Consider the following 19,656-nt stretch of genomic DNA (forward strand, 5'->3'; position numbering starts at 1 on the left):
CAGGCAATAAGGTGGGCATAGACGACTGCCTCTGCAAGTGTTGTCAAACCATGCTTACATAGAAGCTGATGTCAAAATGATGATGATGATGATCTCAATCAAAATATTGTTTTGCTTTTATTAATTTTTGGTGTTATGTTTTCTTTCAGCCAACTGTTAGAATGTTTGTTTGTTCTGCTGTCATCTCCAGCTACCATAAACAACTTTGGCTTGTTTGTAGCGATTAGAGATTTTTTACAGCAACTTCTGGAGACCCAGAAAGGACTTCTCTTTCTTAGTGCCAAACCAGATGCAACAAATGGAATTCTCCGAGCTCTTGTTCAAATGGGTGTAAGTGTTTCTGCTTCCTTCTCTTGCTTCATTATTACCATTTTACTCTTGAAGTATTCCATTTCCCTACATTTTACAAATGTCGTAGATTTCAAATGTAATCTGATTATTGTAATTATATCCAATTTTGTTTTATTACTACTTAATTATTTGTTAGCTTTTATTATTGCTGTTGAAAAATTATCAGTTTAAATATTTTAAAATTCAATTTCACTTTCATTTCATTTCAATTGAAGTCGCCAAATTAGAATAATTCCTGTTTCATGCCATTTAGTCTATCTTGAATTAATATTCAAGTATATTTTTAATTATTCATTTCAGTGTACAGAACTGTAATATTTCGTTAAAAAAATAATTCCTTCAGTGTATTATTTCTCTTATGTTCTAAGCTGTTGTGCATGATGCAGTCTTGTTTGTATTTCAAAAAGTAACTCTTTGCTAGTGTCAATCGAGAGCTTTGAATAAGCAAAATTTCATGTAGTATAGAGACAGTGAAACCAGTCAGTTTTATTCTAATTTTACAGCAAAATGTAAATACATACATTATAGACATGCTTTTGATGATGAAATATATATTTAACTTTGACCACCTGATAATGGTTAAGGAACAAGCCAGGTGAAATATAGTGTAAGCCAGTGGTTCCCAACCTGTGGTCCACAGGCCCCTGGTGATCTGCAAAGGTAGTGCTGGGGGCCCATAATCATGTTAAGCTGACAGACCTTTCAATATCCTGGGCATCTCTGGGTAAACTCATTTGAATAAAAGAGGCCCTTGGTGGTGAAAAGGTTTGGAACCATTGGTGCAGATGTTCATGTTTATCAATAACAATTAGGTTAATTGCCTGTAAAGTTTTAATTGTTTTAACAGTAACTCATCTTAGCTATTTAAACTTCAGGATTATAACCGTGAAGAAAATAGTGAAGAAAACCCTGCCCAGCTGCTAGGGTTACAGCTGACCTATCATCTTCAGACATTGCAGTATGTTGACCAACTGGCTGACTATCACAAGAAAAGTAAGTTTGTCTCTTCATTAAGCATGTAATTACATTTAAATTTTAATTTGATACAAAGAATTAGGTGCAGGTGTGGTTGTGTGGTAAGAAGTTTGCTTCCCAACTACTTGGTTCTGGGTTCAGACCCATTACGTGTTACCATGGGCAAGTGTTCTGCTATAGCCTCAGGCCAACCAAAGCCTTATGAGTGGATTTGGTAGATGGAAACTGAAAGAAGCACATTGTATCATCATCATCATGTAATGTCTGTTTTCCATGCTGGCATGGATTGGATAGTTTTACTAGGGATTGGCAAACCAGGAGGCTGCACCAAGCTCCAATCTGATCTGGCAATGTTTCTACACCTGGTTGCCCTTCCTAAAGCCAACCACTATCAGAGTGTAGTGGGTGCTTTTTACATGCCACTGGCATGGGAAGCCAGTCAGGTGGCACTGGCATTGGCCATGTTCGAATGGTGCTTTTTACGTGCTACTGGCACAGGGGCCAGTCGGGGTGGTGGGGGCTGGCGTCGACCACGTTTGGATGGTGCTTTCTATGTGCCACCGGCACGGGGAGCCAGTCAGGTGGGACTGGCAACAACCCACGCATGAATGGTGCTTATTGTGTGTGTATATATATATATATATATATATATATATAAATGTGTGTGTGTTTGTCCCACACCAACACCTGATAACCAGTGTTGGTGTGTTTATGTCCCCCATAATTTAACAGTTCAGCAGAAGAGACCAACAGAATAAGTACCAGGCTTAAAAAGAATAAGTACTGGAGTTGTTTCATTTGACTCGAGGCTATGCCCCAGCATGGCCACAGTCAAAATGACTGAGACAAGTAAAAGATAAAAGATAGAATTGCGTAATTAATGTCATTAGCTTTGTTGTCATCACTGTTGTCTTTTCATCTTGTCCTCTATCTTCCTCTCCATTGGTTGATGAACTCTGTGAATATGCTGCTACATATTCTAGCATTTGAAATAATTGCTACATTTAAGGTGAACCAGCATGTTCACCATCTTATACCACAATTTCTTAACCTGCAAAATCATTCAACAACATCTTAGCATGAAACCAGCAATTGTTTAATTCAAAACTAACTACGGAATTCTGGTACCTTTCCACAACCCTCTTGGTATCAACCTGCCTGAAACTACCCCTGGTTCTACAATACAAACTCTCTGTTTTAAAATGGTCTTATTTAAAGTCATCATCTAGAATTTCATATTTTACATTTCAAACAGCTTAATAACAACAAAGTTATTTTCAAAAATTCTTAATCATTTTCAAAATTAATTGTAATATGGTAACGAAAGAGTTAACGAGCTATTGACACTTTTCCTTCTTCCTTTATCATTATAGCTAAGTGAAGGATGCTGACTGATACGATGTATCAGTGAAATGGTTTATTTATTATTATAAAGTTTCTCATAATGTACAAATAAAATATCTTCGCAGCATCAACAGAATTATGAATTCTTGTTTTTTTTTCTTCTTTAGCCTTTTTTACTTAATTTACCTTGATTTCATTTTTTGCTGTTCAGATTCTTCAGAAAAGGACATCGATGAAGCTGAACCCCTTGGCGTATTACACAGCATGTACTCTATGACAATTAACCCCCTGGGAAGAGAGGCTGTCGTCCATGTCCTTGGTTTGGATGAAAACCTTGGAGTTCTTCTACCATTTGTAGAATCAGTGGGTAAGTACAGTTCTTTTATTTTTTTTGCAGTTATTTCACCATATTAGCATGGATAGGAATTTTTTTACCATAAATGCATGCTGACAAACTGAGTCTGTGATGATGATTGAATTTCTGGTTTAGTAATTTTCTTCTTGCTTCTTCCTGTCTGTGAATTTGCAACTTTTAACCCTTTCTGTATTTACTTTTGAAATATTTTCAGTATAAATAAAAGGGTGATCTCCCAAATCTACCTTTTCCAATCTGCTCAGGGGTTAGAATTCAATGAACAACTAAAGTAGACATTGCATTAACCCTTTCATTTACTGTATTTCTGTTGAGACGCTCTGTGTTTCTTTCAATTGATTTTAAATATAACAAAGAGTTATCATTCAGCTAATGTTAGGAACATAAATTGTGACTAAAGTTTGGTGGAAGATTTTAATTTCTGAACTTTTGAAAACAAGGTATTTGTACTCAGCCAATTTCAGCCGGGTTGGTAATGAGAGGGTTAATCAATAATATTTTCCTTGACACTTTGTATAAAAAGAAATAATTGATGTATCTCAGTGGTCTTTGACAATTACATGTTTTCATTTTGTTTCTTTCCATTAAATGTGGATACGAAGAACATTGAAGTAATAAAAGACAGTGGGTTATAAGCTTCACCATCTTTTATCATTTGTTGTTGCTCAACATGAAAACCGACAAATTCTAATGAAATTTATATTAATATTTCTTATTTATAAAATGCACAACTTACTGAATTGGTGAGATGATGAATAGTCCACAATCTGGTTTTCCTTTTTGTTACTGTCTGATAATTCATGGCTGAGATATTCAAATGTCCTCATATATTAAGTAGTTGTATTGTAATGGGTGTACTGTTTGTTTGAAGTTTAAACTTTAATTCATCCTACACATGTAGCTTGAAAGGTTTCATTAGGTTGGCTTGATTAAAATATACTAAATGAAAACTATTCATGTGGTACCTGAGCAATCTAGTGGACTATTGGATTAACTCTGAGATCAATTTTTCATTATTTTCAAAATTAATTGAAACAAAGGCAGGGTATTTCAACAGAAATTATATTAAGAAAAGGATTAATTAATTTGCCTGTTTATTGACAACCAAAGAGGAATGTTTTTTTGTTTAAGGCAATAAATTTGCGAGAAATTTGATATGTTAAAATGTGTTGGATATAAGGGTTGACTATACTTTATATGGTATTGTCCAATGCTTGTATGCAAAGATTGATTGCGGTAGCATTAGCATAAGCGATATTTGAGAATTGGAAGATATTTGAATGAAGTTTGAAACCACTTCAAGAGTATGGATAAAAATATTATCATTTATGGTAATTCTGTAGCCTTTTATAGCTATAATTTTTAGAAATTGCAGCATTAGCTTATAAATAATATTTAATGGGAATTTATGCAAATATAAATTTATGCAAATATAAATCCTAGACTTACATTTGAAATTAAAAATTGAATATTTAAAAATGTTTTTATTGAATTTAAAAGCCTGCTCATAGTTTGAACTGTTTCAAAGAAAATGTGAGAAAACATATTTTGAAAATGTTTATTTAAACAAGAATTTGATGAATACTATTTCTTTTCTATATCATTGCTACAGGTGATGAGGTGAAAGATGCCCGTGTGAAGAAGTCAGTGTGTGCTGGCTATGTTTCTGAGTTATTGCTTCTAGTCATTCGCCAATCAGACAACATGGAAATGCTGCAACACTTTGCTCCACAACTGCTTACAATGAGTGAAGATGGCAAATACATTGTCACCCCCTCCGCATCAGATCGTAAGTGGTTGGCACATGATGGCTTTCATTCCCATATTTTTAAGAAGGAACAAACCTTTAATAAACTGGGATGCCTAATGTTTGTTAGACAGGTAATGTGTGTGTGTATATAAATGAGTAGTATAAGGTGTGAGTTCAGAGAGTTGAATGGTTGGTGTAACCATGATGTCCCAGTAATCTGATAAGCTAGCTTTTTTTATTCCCATTAATTTGTGAATTTCCAATTGCAATGTATAATGGTAAGCGTGCATGGTAATGTAAACATGTATGCATAATTTATTCCCTTCTGAAATTAATGAAATACACGAACATGGTTGTGAAACAAATAGATATAGATTCACCTCTCATACCTCCTGATTTTATGGATTGTGCCGGTGGCACGTAAAAAGCACCATCCAATCGTGGCTGTTGCCAGCCTTGCCTGGCCTCCGTGCCGGTGGCACGTAAAAAGCACCATCCGACCGTGGCCGTTTGCCAGACTTGTCTGGCACCTGTGCAGGTGGCACGTAAAAAGCACCCACTACACTCATGGAGTGGTTGGCGTTAGGAAGGGCATCCAGCCGTAGAAACATTGCCAGATCAGACTGGGCCTGGTGCAGCCTTCTGGCTTCCCAGACCCCAGTTGCACCGTCCAACCAATGCCAGCATGGAAAGCGGACGCTAAACGATGATGATATACATATACAGGGTGGCCCAAAAGTAGGTTTACAGTTATCACGTAGGCACTTTAAATTTTTTTTTAAACATTTTATTACATTTAAGTTTCTATCTTACAAACTGAAAAGGGAGCTTGACAAAATTAACTAAATTAGCATAGAATAATAGTTTCATAATTTTTATATAATTAAGATCTAAACTGTTATTATAATTATAATGAATGCGAAAGAGATAGTTAAATAACCGTAAACCCACTTTTGTGTCACCCTGTGTATATTTGTGTGTATTTTATTTTTTAGATCATTTCAAAATTAATTTCAGTCTAATTATTATCTTGTATATTACTTTACCAAAATTGATTATACTTTGTGGTTTTTGTCCTCTGAGCTGTTGCATTCTTTTATTCAGAAATGGCTACAAAAATGCAAGAAATACAAGAATGGTTGTGCCCAATTAAAAAAATTACAGCCTTCTCTCATGAGGTTCTGCAGTCTTTAATCTTACAGTTGAAAATGTATGCTGATGACGTGTTGAAGTTACCACGAGGGTTAATTACAATCCTGAGAGTGCTCAACTTCTTGGCAGTTCCACCTAAAACTAAATATGCTGAAGGTAAGTTGTTTCCATCAACTAAAAATCTATTGTATTGTTGTGTGTGATATGCTTTGCTCTTATGTACCTCTAGTTTGCTCTCTCATAGGAACTACCACAGCAACTAGCAACTGGCTCTCTGTTGGAACGATGAGGGTTCCAGTTAGTCTGATCAATTGAATGGCTTGCTCGTGAAATTATCTTGCAAGTGGCTGAGCACTCCAGACACTTGTACCCTTAATGTAGTTCTCAGGGAGATTTAATGTGACAAGGACGGTCCTTTGAAAGACAGGTACAACACATTTTTGCCAGCCGAGTGGACTGGAGCAGTGGGAAATTGAGTGTCTTGTTCAAGGATACAATGCATTGCTGGGAATTGAACTCACGACCTTACGATTGTGAGCCAAAGAACCCTAACCATTAGGCCATACATCTTTACGGAATGACCAGATCACTTCTTCACTTGAAGATCCATTTTCCATCAATGTTTGTTGTGTTTATTAGAATTCACTGGACACTATTAATTCCACCTACTCATCTTCATCTGTCCGTGTAAATAAGCCTTCTAAATTTGAGTTAATAACAAAAATACCTTTACCTGGCTATGTGGTAAGAAGCTTGCTTCCCAACCACATGGTTCCAGATTCAGTCCCACTGTGTGGCACCTTGGGCAGGTGTCTCCCACTATGGCCTCAGGCTGACCATAGCCTTATGAGTGGATTTTATAAAGAGAAACTGAAAGAAGCCCATTGTGTGTGTGTGTCTTTTTGTTTCTGTGTTTGGCAGCTCAGCAAAAGAGATTGATAGAACAAGTACTAGACTTACAAAGAATAAGTCCTGTGGTTGATTTGCTCTACTAAAGGTGGTGCTCCAGCATGGCCACAGTCAAATGACTGAAACAAATTAAAAAAAAGAAAATGGTTACTAGAACCGCCAGTCATCAGGGTTGGTCATATGTCTGTCTTTTTTTGCTCAAATCTTGGCAAAGTTTTTATGTAAGGCCAACAGCTGTCAATGTATGCAAGCTTATCTTTTTTACAACATTTGTGTTAAATAAGGGATAGGCTTTTCTTAAAGGCATCAGTGTCAGCACAGGTATTGCCATCAGAATGCCAAGAACAAGTAAAAATGTCCCAAGGCATCTTTATCTGGTGTTCTGACACTTCCACTAATCCATTATCCTGGATTGGGATTTTTTTCTTGATCCCCAGAAAGGATAAAGTGCAACATTGCCTTCAATGGGATTTGAACTCTGAGTATCATGAATCGAGGTAAATGCCATGAATCAGCCTGTCCAGTGCTCGCCCGCTCACTTGTCCACTCACTCGTCCACTCACTCACTCACTCTCTCTCTCATGTATATATATATATATGCAAGTTTCTCATTGAAGATGGAAGGAAGGGTCTATAGGAGTTCTGTGAGAGCTGCAATACTGTATGGGAGTGAGACATGGTATTTGAGGGAGAGATGGCAATTTTGATAAGAACTGAGAGCAATGGTGAGAGAAATGTGTGGCGTGAGGCTGTTTGATAAGAAGAGGACTGAGGACTTGATGGGGATGCTGAGGCTGGAGGAATCAGTGGAACAGTTCGCAAAGGTGATTGGAGTGCGGTGGTATGGGCATGTGTTGAGGAGGGACGAGGAGCATGTTCTGAAGAGGGTGCTAGAATTTGAGGTAAATGGACAACGAAAGCAAGGTAGATGGAGGAAAATGTGGAGGGGACAGGTGGAGGAGGAGGAAATTGGGAGGGTTGGCTTGGCTTAATAAGCAAGGACATTCAAAACTGGGCAAGATGGTGAGATGGTATGAGAGCAGTTGCTATGGCATTGGGCTAGATCCGGCCATCCCAATTTACAGAGACAAAACCCAGATTCAAAATGGTGGATGATGATGATGATACACCCACATATCCATTTATACACATGTACAGATAGCACATGTGGCTCTATATATTTAGTAATTATATAAGAATATTTGGTTTTAGTTTTTGTTCTAATTCTTTTGGTATTCTCTCTCTCTCTCAGAACGGCCAGTAGAACTGAAGTACAGTTATATCATTATTGAACTTCTCAGTGCCGACTGCTTCCGTCTTTTTGTCGTCTTCTTACAGGTATGTTGTTCACTTTTAATGATTTCTTTCCTATAACATTTCAGTATTTCTTTTTGTCCCTCTTGTTTTCTGTGTTTCAATCCCTGTCCAATTCGACTACTGCTTTAATTTGCTTCTTTACCAAAATCAGTTCCAGTAAAATTCTGATGTCGATTTGCTAGAGTCTGTGTATCCTTTTGGCTGTGTGGTAAGAAGTTTGCTTCCCAACTACGTGGTTCCAGGTTCAGTCATGCTGGAAGACACTTGGGCAAGTGTCTTTTTCTATAGCCTCAGGCTGACCAAAGCTTTGTAAGTGGATTTGGTCGACAGAAACTGAAAGAAGCCCATCATATTTGTGAGTGTGTGCACGTATGACATAAGGAAATCTTACCTTATTGGACAAAGATGATGGTTAATTACAAGTGCATCCAGCTGTAGAAAAGTCGACATTTCTGTCCGACTCAGGTGAGCATGGAAAAGATGCTGTACAGTGGGACTGAACCTGAAACCATGAGGTTGCAAATTGAGTTTCTTAACTACCCTGCTATGCCTGCACCTATGCGGGAAAAAAAAGAAAGGAAAACCCACATAATGCAGAATGAGAGGAAAAGCAAACAAAATTATAAAATTAGTCCAACCCATGCCAGCATGGAAAACTGACATTAAATGGTGATAATGATGATGGTTAAAACTCTAATTTTTGGTTGTTTCTTTTCTTTTCTACAGAGACTTGCAGATCGGATGCAGCGGCCATGGCAACAAGGAATCCCACAAAGCAGCAGCCAGTTATCAATTGTTTTGTCTATTGTGAAACCCGCACTAAGCATTATCAATACAACATTATCATTTCTGATCATGTCAAGGGGGTCAGAGGTAAGCAGTGAGCTGAATTCTTTCTCTTTCAATCTCAAATTCTTCACGGATGTTTAGGGTTCAACAACAATACATACCTTTGGGAGAAGAAGAATATAGATTTTTATTCTTTTACTTGTTTCACTCATTTTCACTGTGGCCATGCTGCAGCACTACCTTTTAGTCAAAGAAAGTGACCCCAGGACTTATTCTTTGTAAGCCTGGTACTTATTCTACCAGTCTCTTTTTGCCAAATTGCTAAGTTACAGGGCCATAAACACACCAACATCAGTTGTCAAGTAATGGTGGGGGGGGGGGACAAACACAGATGTTTGTGTGTGTGTGTGTGTGTGTGTATATATATATATATTATATATATATATATATATATATATATATATATATATACACACATACACACACAACGGGTGTCTTTCTGTTTCTGTCTACCAAATCCACTCACAAGGCTTTTTTGGCATGAGGCTATAGTAGAAGACACTTGCCCCTGGTGCTATGCAGTGGGACTGAACCCAGAACCATGTGGTTGGGAAGGAAGCGTCTTATCACACACCCATGCCTCCACCTATATATATTTACAAAATATTTGATAGTGACAAACAATTTTAATACCAAAAGGTAGTATTTTATCCCCACTTAAGGCCAAGGAAGGTCAAAACCAGTTGATCTGGTAGTCCCGGCAGCAGCAGTGGTGGTTGAGTATCTCCTGCTAGCAATATAAACAAGAGTGCTTATATGCACCTCAAATCCACATGAGAGGTTCTCTCGTGGTAACTATCACAGTATTCTGTGTTCTAAAACAACATTCATTTTTAAGCGAGGAGAAATATTACCTTTTATCATCATCATCTTTGTCGTTTAACATCTGCTTTCCATGCTGGCATGGGTTGGATGATTTGACTGAAGGCTGCACCAGGCTCCAATCTGATCTGGCAGTGTTTCTACAGCCTGATGCCCTTCTTAATGTCAACCACTCCAAGAGTGTAGTGTGTGCTTTAATGTGCTACCAGCATGAGGGCCAGTCAGGCGGTACTGGCATTGACCATGCTCAAATGGTGCTTTTTACGTGTCACCTGCACAGGAGCCAGTCAGGCGATGCTGGCAATGAACACACTTGAATGGTACTTTTAACATTCCACTAGCATGGGTGCTAGTCAGGCAGTACTGTCATTGGCCATGACAACAATTTCACTTCACAAGGGAGATTATTGCCCAATGCTTGAAGAGTACTCTTAAATGGGCTGGTTATGCAACACTGGTATAGGTTGTGGTTATGGTTTCACTTGGCTTTCTGAGTCTTCTCAAGCACAGCATATCTCCAAAGGTCTCGGTCACTTGTCATTGCCTCGGAGAGGCCCAGTGTATTTACATTTTCTTGGTAGTCTCTCGTAGTCTGAGAATTACGGTCCTGTAGTTTCTTGCCGAACAATCTACACAGATGACTAGCGGCTTAAAGCAATTGGATGTCTTTTGCTGTGCATTAGCTCACTCCCTCTGTCAAATCAACATTGCCTACACAGGTGCATGGTGTGCCACATATCGTGTTGAAGTGATTGTAGTGTAATGTGAAATAGCGTTTTACTCAGGTGTACAATGCACTGCCTGGCCTAGGAATGGAAACCACAATCTCATGATATTTGCATTTATAGTATTTCTTATGTTAAATGGGAGTGAATGTCATTATCATCATTGTTTAACATCCGCTTTCCATGCTGGCATGGGTTGGATGGTTTGACTGAGGACTGGCAAGCCAGGAGGCTGTGCCAGGCTCCAATCTGTTTTGGCAAGGTTTCTATAGCTGGATGCTCTTCCTAATGCCAACCACTCTGAGAGTGTAGTGGGTGCTTTTTATGTGCTTCAAGCATGGGGGCCAGTCAGGTGGTACTGGCATCGACCACGCTTGAATGGTGCTTTTTACGTACCACCAGCACGGAAGCCAGTCAGGCAGTACTGGCATCGACCACTCTGAATGGTGCTTTTTACATGCCACCGGTTAAATAAAACTCATTTAGAGAAACGTTTCGAGTTGGCTAAAATACTCTTAGTTGTTTGATCATCTCTGAGGCTACATAAAAAATGGTAATATTCACCACACTTAACAGATTAAAAGTAAATAAACCCACATTGGCATCGAATGATTGTGGAATTACCATAATTATTATTATCATCAACATGATGGATTGGCTGAAGCATTAGAGCATCACACAGAAGATGCCTGTCGTATTTACCTACAACTCTTTATATTCTGAGTTTGACTTTACCTTTCATCCTTTCAGGGTCAATAAAAATAAGTACCAGTTGTGTACTGGGATTGATGTAATCAACTTATCCTTTACCCCTAAATTGCTGGCCTTATACCAAAATTTGAAGCCATTATTATTATTATTATTATTAGTAGTAGTAGTAGTAGATCTGGCAAGCCAAGTGAGACCGTAACCGTGGCCTATGGTTGTACAGCATAACTGGCCCATTTTAGAGTACTCTTCAACCATTGGGCAATAAACTGCACTTGCGAAAACCTGTTGAGGCAAGTGAAGTCATTGTCATGGCTGCTGACAGTACCACCTGATTGTCACCCATGCCAGTGGCACATTAAAAGCACCATTCAAGTTGATGCCAGTACTGCCTGACTGGCCCTCGTACCGCACATGAAAAGCACCCACTACACTCTAGGAATGGTTGGCATTAGGAAGGGCATCCAGCTGTAAAAATTTGCCAGATTGGACTGGAGCCTGGTGCAGCCTTCTGGTTTGCCAGCCCTCAGTCAAACCGTCCAACCCATGCCAGTATGAAAAGCAGGCATTAAACAATGATGATGATTATTATTAGTAGTATTATTAAGAAGGCGGCAAACTGGCAGAAATGTTAGCACACCGGACAAAATGCTTAGCGGTATTTCATCCATCTTCACATTCAGAGTTCAAATTCCACTGGGGTCAACTTTGCCTTCTCATCCTTTCAGGGTTGGTAAATTAAGTACCAGCGAAACACTGGGGTCGATATAATCGACTCACCCCCTACTCCCAAATTTCAGGCCTATAGTCGAAAGGATTATTATTGAAGGTGCTCTGATGGCAGAATTGTTAGCATGCCTGGCAAAATGCTTAGCGGTATTTCACCTGTCACTATGTTCTGAGTTCAAATTCTTCTGAGGTTGACTTTACCTTTCATCTTTTTGGGGTTGATAAATTAAGTACCAGTTGTGTATGGGGAGAGGGGGTTTCGATGTAATTGACTTATCCTCTCCCTCAAAGTTGCTGCCCTTGTGGTAAAATTTAAAACCATTATTATTATTATTATTATTATTATTATTATTATTATTATTATTATTACTAGTAATGTTATCATTAATTTTATATTCCAGTTTCGAGATCTGACAGCTCTTCCTGTTTTGTTTGAACTTCACACTGTAATTTGTTCTGTCCCCAGTGCTGCTCCTTACTTAAATGACATCCAACAGGTGAGTTGTTGTGTGTCCCTGCACTTGATCTGAATTTTTTGGTATCATAAAAATAAACTGATGGGACCGGCTTGGTCCTGTTGTTTCCCTAAACAGACATTTACAAAACTAATCAATCATTTAAAATACTTTTAAACTGAGAAAATATTTGTAAATACATAACTGTGTTATAAAATAAGAGCAAATAAATTTACTTGGATGAGCATCATCATCATCGTTTAACGTCCATCTTCCATGTATGCATGGGTAGGATGGTGGACAGGAGCTGGCCAAGTAGAAAAACTACCCAAGGTTACTCCATTTGTTTTGGCAGGAATTTTACAGCTGGATGCCCTTTCTAACATCAACCACTCTGCAGAGTGGACTCAGTGCCTTTTATGTGGCACAAGCACATGCGAGGTTAGTTTTGGCATGATTTTTACAGCTGGATATCCTTCCAGAAGCCAACCATGTTACAGTGTGGACTGGATGCTTTTAACTTGGCACCAGCACTGGCAGGGTAACCAAGGAATTATAAGAGGGATTGGGCATTTGAGGGGGGAAACAAAATATAGTATTTCTAAGGAGAATTGTATGAATATGAGGCAACACTTGTAATTACTGCCGTTGTTGTTGTTGCCATCCAAGGAAAGTTGATGACACAGTTGTAGGAATTATAAAGTTTGAATCAGGATATTTTGGGGACATATATTTCTTAATTTGGTTTTTCAGTTAGTCATGGAAAGTTCATGTCCCTGCTCTCTTAAAAAGGGTCAAATCAGGTTCAACAGTCAGTTTTCTTCTGTTATCTTTTTCCAGATCCAGAAAACTATCATAGACACAGCCCTGTGTTACACACAACCAACACTTTCAGAGAATGAAGAAGGTAATTCAAAAGATCTCAAGTTCTGTGAATGAAGAATCCTAACTCACTCACGATACAGAATGCTTTATAATTGGCATTTTCACTTGTTCAGTTTAAATAATCACTTCACACTGTCTGTCTGTTTGTCTGTCTGCTTGTCTGCCTGTCTGCTTGTCTGTCTGTCTATTTCTCTTTCTCTCTCTCTCTCATGCACAGTCACTCAAATTTGGATCTTTTTCTTCTGCTTCTCTCTTCCCTCTTCAGTCAACTGTCTGCTTGTTTGTCTCTTTCTCATCCCTCTCCTCTCTTTCCCCTTTTCATCTTCCCTGCTTTCTCTCTACCTTTCTCTCATGCTATCAGTCCTCCTCCTCCTCTATCATATTTGTTGAAATGGTCTGGAAATCCAGACATTTCGTTAACGAGCATCATTATCATACAAGCAAGATGACAATGATGCTGATGATGATTGTGTCACAATTTGTGATGAATTTGTGTCAGTAAACAATAATGAATATTGAAGACACTGAAATCTATAATTGCAGGTCTTAGCCAGAGCCTGTGGACATTGATGATCAAAGAATTACTGAAACACTCAATGACTTCACCCTATCGGTACCTCAGTGGTTTGCTGCTTCTCTCTGAACTCTTACCGTTGCCTTTACCAATACAAACAAAAGAGGTTTGTACTATATTATTTGTTTCCTATTAACTCTTTCGTTACCAACTCGGCTGAAACCACCTTTGGCTCTGAGTACAAATCTCTTGTTTTCCTAAGTTCTGAATTGAAATCTTCCACCAAACCTTAGTCACAATTTATGTTCCTAACACTAACTTTATGATAACTAAGTTATTTCACTAAATTATTTGTTATATTTAAAGTAATTGAAAGAAATACAGAGCATCTCAAAATAAATACAGTAACGAAAGGGTTAATTCATTAATCTTTTTTTTTTTCCATATTGATCTACAGCTGTGGCTGTGTAATTAAGAAACTTGCTTTTCAATCACCTGGTTCTGGGTTCAGTTCCACTGCATGGTACCTTGGATTAGTGTCTCCTTCTATAGTTCTATGCAGACCAAAGCCTTGTGAGTGAATTTGGTTGATGGAAACTGGAAGAAGCCCATTGTATAAATGTATGTGTGAATTTGTGTCTCCTTGCATTGACCTCGTGTGAGAGATGTAAATGAATTTTACTGTCATAGAAGCAGTGTCATTCATTTCTAACATTCTGCAAAAAAAAAAAAAAAGAAAAATGTCTGGCTATGGGGGAGTATTACTTTGCTATAAACAGGTGAGGATTGGTGACAATATTTATTTTTGTTAATTTATTTTATAGACATTATCTGATGAAGAACTGTCTTTAGTTGTTAATAATCGGAAGCTGTGGAGTGCTCACCTTCATCCTGTTACACCACACATACACGAAGTAATCCAGTCTTTGTCAGGTAATATTACTAAACATTTTATTTTCTTCTAATACTCTTAAAAACTTACAGTTGGCTTGTTTCTCTTTTCTGTCTCAAATTGGTTCTTTATTTATCGTTTTAGATTTAACCATTGTTTTTTTCTTCTTCTTTTTTTTTTGTTTAAAGAAATTCTTAATTCAACTATAGACTTTGATTTTCAACCATTATAGAACTTCAGTTCTGGATTTTCCATAATTCCTTTTGAAAACTTTTTCAGTTTACATGCATGCATTAATACTCAGGAAAAGAAATCAACTGACTCACTTGCACATGACAAATACAACCTGTAAGAGGAACAGTAAAAATATGCAAGACTTTTCTCAAGTTTAAGATGTAACATTGTTTTCATAGGCACAGGAGTGGTTGTGTGGTAAGTAACTTACTTACCAACCACATAGTTCCGGGTTCAGTCCCACTGTGTGGCATTGTGGGCAAGTGTTTTTACTATAGCCTTGGGCTGATCAAAGCCTTGTTAGTGGATTTGGTAGACGGAAACTGAAAGAAGCCCATCGTATATGTATCGTATATGTATGTGTGTGTGTATGTGTGTGTCTGCAACATCACTTGACAACTGATGCTGGTGTGTTTATGTCCCTGTAACTTAGCAGTTCAGCAAAAGAGACCAACAGAATAAGTACTAAACATGTCTGCTACTTGTCAGTCGATCTCTTCCATCATGATCTAAACTAGTATTTGTACCAGCTACGCAGCAATGAAGATTGTTGTTTATAATATAATTCAAATGGAAGGAAGGATCGTTTGTCTTGCCAATGCTGTCCCAAGTTGTTGTCGTCTGCTGACAGGTTTTGTGTGTGCTTCTTTTATTTGAAGTGTTTGTGTTTTATTTCCTATCATATTGATATGAACTCAAAGCTGCATATTTTGTGAGAAGAGATTGCTTTAATGTATCACCCCTGCTGCTCTGGTTTGGTTTATTTTATTTTACTGACCTTAGAAGGACGTGAGGCAAAGTTGATTTCATTGGTATTTGAACTTGGAATATAAATGAATGAAATCGGACACTGTGTGACTGATGCTCAGCCAGTTTTGTTTCATAAACCTTTTGTAATATTTAATATTTCTTATTAAATGATCTAACACTTCTTATTAAGATAATCACTTAAACCACAGGGCTAGGCTTTTCCCACAGCTTGACAACCAGTTTTACCCACAATTCACAATGTGTGTTGATGTTTACGTCTCTGTGACTTAGTGGTTCTGCAGGAGAGACTGATAAAATCAGTACCAGGCTTACAAAAATACTACTGGGGGTCGATTTATTGGACTAAGAATTCTTCAAAGTGGTGTTCCAGCATGGCCACAGTCTAATGACTGAAAGAAGTAAAATATAAAAGATGATCCTGCATTATCTCTTAGCTTTGAGATTTTGATGATGTAATGGTTTGTTTTTAAAACGACATTGTAAAGTAAAAGTGAGAGGCTGATTTGAACATAAAAAGATAGAATATTTGTGCTGGATGTGGCCAGTTTAAATGCTAAAAGCTTAATTCAGATTTCTCTTGTTTCATATTAATAGTTGAACTTTTGAATTCTATTATTCTAGTGAAGAATAATTTTCCTGAAGGTTTCTGGTTTTGGGCCTCATGGAGGCAATGACCGAGACCTTTGGCTTTATGTTATGCTTGAGAAGACTCATCATGCCGAGCAAAATCACTGATGTGGCAGATACCAGTGTCATGCAAATGGCACCCATGGCGGTGACACGTAAAAGCACCCATTACACTCTCGGAGTAGTTGGCATTAGGAAACCATGCTAAATCAGACTGGAGTCTGATGTAGCCTCCCAGCTTTCCAGCCCTGGTTAAATCATCCAGCCCATGCCAGCATGGACAATGGACGTTAAATGGTGATGATGAAGTCCAAGACATTGCAATTATCTGTTTGTAGTTCAAGGTTCTGTTTCTCTGGTTTTTTTTTCTGAAACAATCAGGTCCTATTAGTCAGGCTTAAGTAATCCTGCTTGGGTAGTCTTGACTTTTGACTCTGTCTTCCAAACACTAAGGCCAACTAGTTATTATTGACTCTTTGACTCTTCATATCTAATAAAATAAACAAATGAAAAATAATCACCTTTCTGTTTAAAAGTTAATTTTGAAAAAGTAAAAAAAACAAAACCCCATTCAAAATGTCTCCATTTTCTTCTTCAGTCTCCAGTTGTATTCCACTTCAGCAAGCTTTACGTCGAGTCTGCTGGCAAATTGCAGATTTAGCTGCTCCATCTGCTTGTATAATAACAAAGTGAGTAAACTCTTTATATTAGTTAAGTGTTAGTATAACATTATTTTACAGTTAGTGTCGTTACTATTTATTAACATGTACAGTATTAAATTATTTTCTGATTAGTTGTTAGTTGAAAAAGTATTTTTTGTTTTGCTCACTTTCCTCCTCTTTTAACATTTTTGTGTCCCTGTTATTGAGTTTGTTTACAAATTGAAGCAATTAGATGACATCCATCACTTCTTGGAGTGAATCTTTTCTGCTGAATGTTCTTGTAAACCTTTCCATTATAAGATGAGAGTAGAGGTCAGTACTTGCATTGTGACTGTGTAGACTGAAGCAGGCCTTGTAGTGTTTTAACTGCTTTTAATATGACACTCATTAACAACCTGTGACCCATAGGAATTTCTAACTGGTGTGTTTAATGAAAAAGTACCTTGAATTAAGTTCTGTGGCCCACCTGATGATGAATAGGAGTCTCTTGGGGGTCTGCTTCTCAAACAAGGTTGCCCACGTCTGATATAAGACATCTACTAGTCAAGCTGTCATCCCCTAAGAACATCATAGGAAAATTGGTTCATTTTCAGCAGGCAGAAAAATATATTTTATAAGGCAGAGGAGGAGGAAATATGAAGTTGTGGTGATCATGACCCCCCCACCCCCCCAAAAAAAACCCCGTTAGTGGCATAAGTTAAGTGAAATGAGGACCATGCCATCTTAGGAATCCTAACTTCTAAGACAATATGCTCTATATTAACTGTAGAATGGCCATGGATAGAAATCTTACAAAATGTTTCATTCAATCAGCTACTTGTCTATTTTAGCTCTACTGAAACAGAACTTACTAGGTTGGTCCAACAACTAAACCAAACCACTTAGAATTTATAGAATATGTATTTATCTTCAAATATCCATCTTAACTGAACGTCTTGTATTTATGTCATAAAAATGGAGGGTCATGGTGGTAGCATCCCCAGGTACCTCCTCCATAGTGTCTTGTTGGAAGCAACTGTTATTTCACTTTCTGGTTGCATTCCCAAGCATACCCTACTGAGACCGTGGATGTTATGCAACCATCTCATTCCTAGTCTATTCCTAGGTTCCTTACTAGTTGTTGGGGTAGAGTCCTCAGGCACCTCTTCCATATGATCCCCTCAGAAGCAACTGTCATTAGACTTTCTATCTGGTTTTCTAAATGTGACTGCCTCAGACCATGGATATTATTAAAATCACCCCCATCCCCCCGGGATGGGGGTGATTTTAATAAATGCCAGTAGCATGTAAAAACATCATCCAAATATGGCTGATGCCAGTGCCTGACTGGCCCCCGTGCCATTGGCATGTAAAAAGCACCCACTATACTCTCGGAGTGGTTGGCGTTAGGAAGAGCATCCAGCTGTAGAAACCACGCCAGATCAGATTGGAGCCTGGTGTGGCCTCCTGGCTTGCCAGTCCCCAGTCAAACCGTCCAACCCATACCAGCATGGAAAACAGACGTTAAATGATGATGATAATCATATTGTTGGTCTACTTTCAGTTCTCCTGCCAGATGGCTTGGCTTGAAGAATCCTTCTTGCAATTCTTTCATAAGTTCCATTATATAAATTTTACTTTATTCTATCTTGAATTGTTTTAGAGCAGTGTCTTTTTGTTTTTGTTTACCCAGCATGATGGCCTTCATAAATTGTTTTGTTTTTCTAGATGTGTCTACGAGATGTTGATTGATAATTTGACAGCATCTGGCAACAAGGAAAAAAGTGATGAGAAAAAAGATGGCGAGAAAGAAACACCAGAAGAAGAAGAAGACAAAAACAATTGTTTACAAGTCATCAAGATTTTGAGTCTCTTGGCCTATTTGTTATCTCATCCTTCTGTCAAAGCAGCCATCCTTTGCCAGCTTCGGTCAAGGTAACTTTGAGTAGAAATACTTTGGTCACTCTGTATTCCTTTTCTTTATTATGTCTTCATAAATGGTTTTCAGTTATCAGTTAACTGAAGGGCATCCAGCTGTGGAGACCATGCCAAAACAGACAATAGAACATAGCATAGGCCCTCGTCTCGCCAGCTCTTGTCAAACCAGCCATCCCATACCAACATGGAGCGTGGATGTTAAATGGTGATGATGATGAATTGCAATGATGAATGTTAATTTATTCTGCTACCATGCAAGAGTTTACTCAATCGTCTCCATTGTAGTATATTTATTTCATCCATTTCTATTTGCTGAACTGTTAAGTTACATAAGATGAAAGAACACGGACATAAACAACACCAGTTTTAGACCATAAACCTAAGCACAGACATGTACCTACATATTTATTAGTATTTGGGAGTCTCCACATATCTCAAGAAGCTTTGCAGCTGCACCTGGAAAGTACCTTTCCATGGCACAAGCGTGACCAAGGACTTTTCTTTCTATAGCAGGAATGGTTGTGTTGATAAGTCACATGGTCTTGGGTTCGGTCCCACTGTGCAGCACCTTGGGCAAGTGTCTTCTGCTATAGCCCTGGGCCCAAAGCATTGTCAGTAGATTTAGTAGGGAAAAACTGAAAGAAGCTGGTTTATATCTTGTACTAATGTGTTCTTTAATAAGTTTTAATTTTTTG

At 38.0% G+C, this 19,656-nt stretch overlaps 1 protein-coding gene across 2 annotated transcripts in view; it reads left to right on the forward strand.

Annotated features, from left to right (window-relative positions):
* The window catches only part of LOC115220779 (protein virilizer homolog), a 110,723-nt gene that overhangs the window by 71,060 nt on the left and 20,007 nt on the right, over window positions 1-19,656 (forward strand). For both annotated transcript variants that reach the window (XM_029790927.2, XM_036510461.1), the window contains exons 17-29: window positions 150-330; window positions 1,227-1,344; window positions 2,882-3,037; window positions 4,656-4,832; window positions 5,898-6,101; window positions 8,107-8,192; window positions 8,898-9,044; window positions 12,406-12,501; window positions 13,300-13,366; window positions 13,888-14,024; window positions 14,683-14,791; window positions 16,981-17,071; window positions 18,752-18,958. In XM_029790927.2, coding sequence (XP_029646787.1) covers window positions 150-330; window positions 1,227-1,344; window positions 2,882-3,037; window positions 4,656-4,832; window positions 5,898-6,101; window positions 8,107-8,192; window positions 8,898-9,044; window positions 12,406-12,501; window positions 13,300-13,366; window positions 13,888-14,024; window positions 14,683-14,791; window positions 16,981-17,071; window positions 18,752-18,958 — 1,776 coding nt within the window. The remainder of the gene's footprint in view (window positions 1-149; window positions 331-1,226; window positions 1,345-2,881; window positions 3,038-4,655; window positions 4,833-5,897; window positions 6,102-8,106; window positions 8,193-8,897; window positions 9,045-12,405; window positions 12,502-13,299; window positions 13,367-13,887; window positions 14,025-14,682; window positions 14,792-16,980; window positions 17,072-18,751; window positions 18,959-19,656) is intronic.

The sequence above is a fragment of the Octopus sinensis genome, linkage group LG17 (genome assembly GCF_006345805.1).
Source record: "Octopus sinensis linkage group LG17, ASM634580v1, whole genome shotgun sequence".
NCBI lineage: Eukaryota > Metazoa > Mollusca > Cephalopoda > Octopoda > Octopodidae > Octopus > Octopus sinensis.